The sequence below is a fragment of the Apis dorsata genome, unplaced genomic scaffold (assembly GCF_000469605.1).
Source record: "Apis dorsata unplaced genomic scaffold, Apis dorsata 1.3 scaffold_344, whole genome shotgun sequence".
Taxonomy (NCBI): Eukaryota; Metazoa; Arthropoda; class Insecta; order Hymenoptera; family Apidae; genus Apis; species Apis dorsata.
In genome coordinates, this window is record NW_006263611.1 from 298772 (window position 1) to 306222 (window position 7451).

A 7451-nucleotide genomic window follows, 5' to 3' on the forward strand; every position below is an offset into this window, starting at 1 on the left:
AGTTATTGTCAAAAAGATATAAGTTCTAGTACAGAAGGTTTTCTTGCACCAGTTGGTGATAAAGGCCAATTTAAAGATTTTTGTACGCAAGATTGCATGGAAAAATATTCAAAAATGAGTTCTATTGAACCTCCAAATATGGAAAAAAAATGTTGCAGTGTTTGTCAAGAAGTAAGAAATCATTTCTTTTTTTTATATTTATATTTTTAATACATGTCCAATAGAAGAAACCTTCTAAAAAACAGTTATATTTTTTATAACAGGAAAAAATTGTTCATTGTGAAGTTCAAATAGATAGATCTGATCCAGTAGCTATATGTAGTGAACCATGTTTTGCAGCATTCAAATTTGTAAAAAAGGTTGACCCTGATCAATGTTCCACTTGCAAAAAATTTTTTGAATTACCTAATAAAAAAAGTTCTGTTGTTTTTTATGAGAATGAGGCTCATATGTTTTGTTCTAAAACTTGTTTAAATATATTTATTATTACTAATAGGAAAATTGTTCCATGTAATTGGTGCAAAGTAAAAAAATATAATTTTGATATGATCAAAAAAGAATTAAAAACAGGACAAGTAATGATGATGTGCAGTTTAAATTGTTTAACATTATATCAGGTATAAAATAAATATATATTTTTTATATTATATAATGTATAAAATTAATTATATTTATTTTTAATTTTATATAGGTTTCTATTAATGCAGTTTCTGCAAAACGAATCAATTGTGATTTTTGCAAAGAATTTTCCCAAGCACAATATCATTTAACAATGTCAGATGCGACGATACGAAATTTCTGTTCATATCATTGTGTAATGAATTTTCAAGCTCAATATACTAAATCTCCAATTACAATACCGACAGGTGACGATCCTGTACCTACCGGTATGCCTAAAAGAACATTACCTCAAAGAAGCACAAATTCTAATAATCAAAAAGTTAATGATATACAAAACAAAAAGAATATGCCAGTAATTTCTTCAGTTACAAGTTTAGCTACAATTGGAAACGGTCAATCCAGTCCAACTTCACAACAAAATAATGTAAATAATATGTTAGTACCTTCAGTTGCTATTAGTCAAAATCAGACACCACAAGTAATTTATAAACAGCATATTATAACAAGACCACCAAGTCCAGTTCAAATTCATAATAAAACAACTCAGTGTAAACCTGTAATGCACACAAAAGGAGTTTCAGTACGTCCACATCCTTGTACAAAAGCTACACAAACGGATGGAATTCAACAGGCAGTTGTACCGATACCGGTTCCAATTTATGTTCCATTTCCAATGCATATGTATACTATGCCTTTTCCAATTCCATTACCTTTTCCATTACCGATTCCTGTTCCTATTTTTATACCTACAACGAGAAATAGTGCTAAGGGAATATTTAAAGAAATCAAAAGAATACAAGAAAAAATACCAGCAGATCCTTTTGAAGCTGAACTTCTTATGATGGCAGAAATGGTTGCAACAGAAAAAAAAACTAATGAGACTGATTCAGATTCTACAGATGATAGGTAATTTTAATTAAAATTTTTTATTAAATTTTTTTTTTTGTTTTTCTTTTTTTTTTTTTATTTTTATAGAGATGAAGATACTGGTGATCGAGATCATTCACATAGTGGAGGTTTTAGTCCAGAAGCTGTTGATTCTAGTAACACATTTGGTGATGATATGTTACAAATGGCTTTAAAAATGGCAACTGGAGAATTGGATGAACCAGCTGTTGATTTAGAAGCTGCTTTAACTCCAAACACTATCACTGCTACACAAGCACAGACACAATCTGATGCATCTATAGAAAATGATGGTAATGAAAATAAATAATATAAAGAAAAAAAATAACGATAGAAAAATAAATAATAATTAAAAATTTATTTAACATTTAGTTCAATCAGAACGACTCATTGTTGCTACTCGAGGAAGAAAACGAATGGTTCCATATAAACCGCGATCTACGCCGAATAAACGAGGAAGACGTGTATCTAGTACAAATGATATGCCTTTGATGCCACCTCCTGAACCTCAACCTCCACCTCAACCAAGAATTATAGAACCCATAGAAAAACCAGATGCTAATATGGCACTCAAATATACGTTCGGAGTAAATGCTTGGAGGCAATGGGTAATTTAAATATATATTTAATTTTAATTAAGAATTAATAAAGATTAAAAATCATTTATTCTCTTTAAAATAGGTAGTAGCAAAAAATACTGAATTAGAAAAACAAAGTACACCAATGAGAAAAATGAAGTTATTTAAAACAGATCTTTTGCAACTCACAGCTGATGAATTAAATTATTCATTATGTCTTTTTGTGAAAGAAGTTAGAAAACCAAATGGAGCAGAATATGCTCCAGATACAATATATTATCTTTGTTTAGGTAAAATAAGCAATTATATTATTATTGTTATTAATTGAAAGAAATTTTTAATTATTTAAAATTGTTTTATATTACAGGAATTCAACAGTATTTATTTGAAAATAACAGAATAGACAATATTTTTACGGATTCATATTATGAAAGATTTACAGATTGTTTAAACGAAGTTGCAAAAAAATTTTCTGTTCTTTATAATGATGCACGTAAGTTATTTTTTGTTTTTAAAATTAATTAAAATTATAAAAATTATAAATTATATTATATTATTAATAAAATTTTTTGTAGAATACATTGTTACAAGGGTCGAAGAAGAACATTTATGGGAATGTAAGCAATTAGGTGCTCATTCCCCTCATGTCCTTTTAAGTACTTTAATGTTTTTTAACACTAAACATTTTAATCTTGTAGTATGTATATATTATTTGATTTATTATATTTATATTAACATTTATATATTAAAATGATTAAAATTTGATATTATTCAGACAGTAGAAGAACATATGCAATTATCATTTTCTCACATTATGAAACATTGGAAACGTAATCCTGCTGCACAACCTGCTACAACAGGAAAAGTTCCAGGATCTAGAAATGTTCTTCTTCGTTTTTATCCACCACAATCAGCATTAGGTAAGTATTAAATAATTTCTATATTTAAAAAAATAATAAAATTATATTTTTTATAGGAAATAATTCACGTAAAAAAAAAGTATATGAACAACAAGAAAATGAAGAAAATCCATTAAGGTGTCCAGTTAAATTATACGAATTTTACTTGTCTAAATGGTACGTTTATTTATTTTTATTTTATGAAAAAAAATTTCAAATAAATGTAATAATTATATTAATTCAATTGTATTTTAGTCCAGAGAGTGTTAAAACACGGAATGATGTGTTCTATTTACTGCCAGAAAGAAGTTGTGTACCGGATAGTCCAGTATGGTATTCAACATCTCCATTGGCTAAGGAACATCTCATAAAAATGTTATATCGTATTAAAATGGTTAAAGAAATCAATGTAGCATTGTTAACTAGCTAATTTTACGTTTGTATATTTATCTTTTCTCAATTAATTCGAATAATATGCAAAAAATAATTGTTTCCTTATACATCAGATAAGAATGTTCGAAGATGATGTGTAGTCATTTCAAATTTTATAATTTCTATTGTATATTTTTCACTTCCTAATAAAACAAAAAATGTATTATTAATAATTTTTTTTAAAACTCTCAGTTTAAAACATATCCAAATGAATTATTATTATAAGAAAATGGGCAATACGTATATTTATAAATTATATATGTATATCTATATTTTTACAAAATAATTAGAAATCATGTAAGAAAAATATGTACATTATATCATTTTTTAATATACAGATAATATTTAATTGGAAAAAATATTATTCATAATTTTAAAAAGATTTATGTAGTTCATTTTTGTCTTTTTAATATATATTTGCGTTTTAATATACTCTTCTGTACTTCTAAGTGACGAAGTTCTGTATATACATCTGAAAATATTTCAATTTGTTCCTCTTCTGGAATAGTTTCCCTATTAAAATATAAAAATACATATTTATATTTATTTTCTTCAAAATAATAAATAATTACTTATTTATCAAATTTCACCTATAAGTTTTCATCAAATCATATTTCTCCCATGGTTTAAAATGAGCTTCTGCTTTTTTCCTGCGTTTTTCATTAACAATCAAATCTCTAACTCCTTTTAGATTTTTACGTTCCCATTTCTCTGACCAAGGTAATGGATTAAGAGGAATTTTAATTTTATTAATTGGAACAGATTTTGAAAATGTTGATTCCATTTCCATATCAAAAGGAAATGTACTATATTCTAGTGGTGCATCTCTAAGATAAAGTAATTCATCATCTAATCTTTTTTCCAATCTATAAATAAAAAAAATTTATAATAAATTACATTTTAATTACATTTAATTAATTTATAATATAATATAATAATTATATTTACTTCAAACAATCAATTTTTTGAATAGCAGGATCATATAAATCGTAGGATACTTCTACACCTTCTCCATTAACAACATTTCTTAAAAGAAATGAAGATCTTAATCCACTACCTTTCCTTAATATACATATACCAACAAATCTATTTATTTTTTCACTTGCATGTAAATCAGAATAAGTTACTGCTAATATTGAACCAACATAAAATTCAGGAATACTCAAAACTGATCTTCTACTCAACATGTCCATACGTTCTAATTTTTCTCTTATACTGTTACGATATAATGGATTAGGATCTGGTAAAAATTCAGGATAAATAAATCTATAATTTACAAAAGATAGAGAATCATTTAACTTATTATTTTCCATTTTAGAATTATTATTATCTTCTAATTGAGTTTTTTGTCTCAAAGTTGAAAAAACTTTAAATTCTTTATCTGAAAATGTTAATACAATTATATTAATAATAATATAATAATAAATAAAAGATTAAAAATATAATAATAGGAAATACCTAATACTTTTATAAAGGTTAATTTTCGCCATATTTTATCACATAAATATCTTGAAAAAATAATCATATTTCAATGTTTTTATGTTTATACTTGTTTATAAATTTTGTTAGGTTATTTTATAATTAAAATTTTTCCCGACAGAGGCACTATCACAATGTATTATACAGAAAATGGAATAAAATAGATTCTAATATTTATTTCAAAACATTACATGTTCTGAAATACAAAAAATTATTTTATAATAAATTATTTTATACTAAAATATTTCTATTTTTGTGTTCAAATTTCTGGAGTTCTTCACTACTATTTTCATGTCATTCATAAATTATCAAGAATGCAATAACAATCTGATTATAACGGAATTCTGTCAAAAATTATAAATAATATAGCAGATCAAATAGATAATTTATATCTTAAAATAATAAAAATCTGTAAAATCAATTATCTAAGATTATTTGTTGAAATAGTAATAAGAAAGAAAGATTCAAATTAATGAAATTTTTTGAATTTTTTTAATGATAATTATTATTAAAAAATAATATAATTAATATAAAATATTTTAAAATGATCATTGATTAATTAGCTATTATATAATAATATATATTTTTAAAAAGAAAAATTAATGACTTTCTTATTTAGATATAAAATTTAGATATAAAAATCTGATTTCGTTATAGAAATATAAAAATTTGTCTGATGCAGATATTAAATTCAATTCAATTACAAAAAATTAACAGTTTTTAAAAAAATATATTTGATAAATTCATAAATCTTTAATTTAATTGCTATCAATAGTAAACAGATATACTATATAAAATATTATATGAATTTCTTAAACAGAAAAATAAAATAATCTTGCAGCAAATATAAAGAAATCATATATAACATAATCTCTTTATTATTTTTTTTAGAAATAATTATATTCTTCTACACTAACAATTTTTCGATTTACATGATTTATACTTGATCAATATTTTTTTATAGAAAATATCGAGATATATCAATTTCAGTTAATGGTCAATTTCAGCATTTTAAGAAGTATATAACCTAATTAACTCTAGAATTAAACTGAAAAAACTAAAATCCAAAAAAATTAAAAATACCAAAAAAGTGTTATAGATAAATATGCAAAACTATTTCACAGTATTTTACATAAATATATAAATTTCTTTTTTTTTTGAAAAAATTTCGCATATTTTTTATCTTTATTGAATTATATTTTTTTAATATTATCAATTTTTAATCAATTTGTATCAGGAGAATATAATTCAATAATAGTATATAAAATTTTTCTAAAAATTCTGAAATAGAAACTTTTGACCAAATTTTCGTTTTATTTTTTCAAGAAAATATAATTAAATAAAAGATGAAATTATGCTACGATGGTAATAAATTAAAAATAAAGAAAGCAAATAATGGAAAAACAGAGATATTATTAAAAATTAGAGATTTAGCGCCATTTCCAGAGTGCCACAGATAAAATATATATAAACATATAGAGCAAATAATGTGGAAAAGAGAGATAGGAATTAATTGTTAGTATTATCTTTTGAATACCAAAGATATTTTTTCAAAGACAGAATAAAGTAAAATAAGAATTGAAAATTAATATAATTTTTTAATTGTTTTTCAAAAGATGTTTTAAATATTCAAGAAATATGAAAATAATCATTTTCTATGTTGTCTTTATCTCATTATTTGTTTTCTTTATATACATATGTTTTATTTGCAACATTTTGAAATTGTCGTTGATTTTTCAATTTTTAACCTATCTTTGTTCTTCTTATACTAATTATTTTTCTTATTTTTGATGCATGATGACAAACGATATTAATTGAATATTCATATTCATTTTTTCTTTTTTAAAACTATAATATGTTTTAATCTTTTTAAAATAATAAAATATATTGCATTTTCAATTTTACGATATATTTAGATAATCATAAATTTTTTCATAATAATTTATATAAGCTTATATAAATATAATTATATATAAAATGCAGTACTTCATATACTTTTACAAAATATTTATTCTATTTCTTATTTTTAATTTTATATTAAAATTTAATTTCAATTTCAGCTATTATCAATACTGCTATTTTATTTTAAACCGTTCGATAATATTGAAAATGATATTAAAACGATGGTGAATTTTAGAGATTTCATTTCCTCAAAGCACGACATAAAAAATATAGTGAAAGTTAGGTCTATTTTATATTTTATCTGTGATTTTTCCTATATAAAATACAGTATATAATTAACGATATTTCAATGAGTAATGTATTATTAGATTTATTAATTATCAGGAAAAGTATAATAATTGATATGTGATATATAAAGTAAAATTATAATATATTATAAATTATAATTATTTATTTATTTGTTTAGAATATATAAAAATATTAAATCGAATTTTGATCTATATATCATAATTATAGATTTTTCTCTGGTAAATAAATTAATAATTTAGTAAATTATACAAAATCTATAAATTTTTATATAATATAATATTTATAAATATTTGTTTTCAGATAAAAAAAAGAAAAAATTTGAAAA

The 7451-nt window shown here is 22.6% G+C and overlaps 2 protein-coding genes across 2 annotated transcripts in view; one reads left to right on the top strand and one right to left on the bottom strand.

Annotated features, from left to right (window-relative positions):
• LOC102674527 (zinc finger MYM-type protein 3) overlaps positions 1-3609 on the top strand; it is a 6892-nt gene extending 3283 nt beyond the window's left edge. The window contains exons 4-14 of the mRNA XM_006618239.2: positions 1-171; positions 264-617; positions 692-1527; positions 1597-1820; positions 1900-2135; positions 2209-2395; positions 2473-2598; positions 2681-2802; positions 2881-3025; positions 3082-3181; positions 3260-3609. The exon at positions 1-171 is cut by the window's left edge and continues 4 nt beyond it. Of these exons, the coding sequence (XP_006618302.1) occupies positions 1-171; positions 264-617; positions 692-1527; positions 1597-1820; positions 1900-2135; positions 2209-2395; positions 2473-2598; positions 2681-2802; positions 2881-3025; positions 3082-3181; positions 3260-3434 (2676 nt within the window). The 3' untranslated portion in view covers positions 3435-3609. The remainder of the gene's footprint in view (positions 172-263; positions 618-691; positions 1528-1596; positions 1821-1899; positions 2136-2208; positions 2396-2472; positions 2599-2680; positions 2803-2880; positions 3026-3081; positions 3182-3259) is intronic.
• A 72-nt stretch (positions 3610-3681) lies between these two features.
• LOC102673338 (39S ribosomal protein L19, mitochondrial) lies at positions 3682-4926 on the bottom strand. Its single transcript, XM_031511720.1, has 4 exons — positions 4902-4926; positions 4385-4817; positions 4027-4302; positions 3682-3949 (listed from the first exon to the last, which is right to left on the bottom strand). Exons 1-4 carry the CDS (start codon positions 4924-4926, stop codon positions 3829-3831), a joined length of 855 nt encoding a protein of 284 aa, XP_031367580.1. The 3' UTR covers positions 3682-3828.
• Positions 4927-7451: the final 2525 nt, after the last annotated feature.

Coding starts and splice junctions, on each gene's coding strand:
- LOC102673338 (XM_031511720.1), bottom strand. CDS start 4,926: ATGGCGAAAATTAACCTTTATAAAA. Junction 4,818..4,901: donor GAAAATTAACCTTTATAAAA/GTATTAGGTATT, acceptor TAACATTTTCAG/ATAAAGAATTTAAAGTTTTT. Junction 3,950..4,026: donor GATTTGATGAAAACTTATAG/GTGAAATTTGAT, acceptor ATATTTTAATAG/GGAAACTATTCCAGAAGAGG.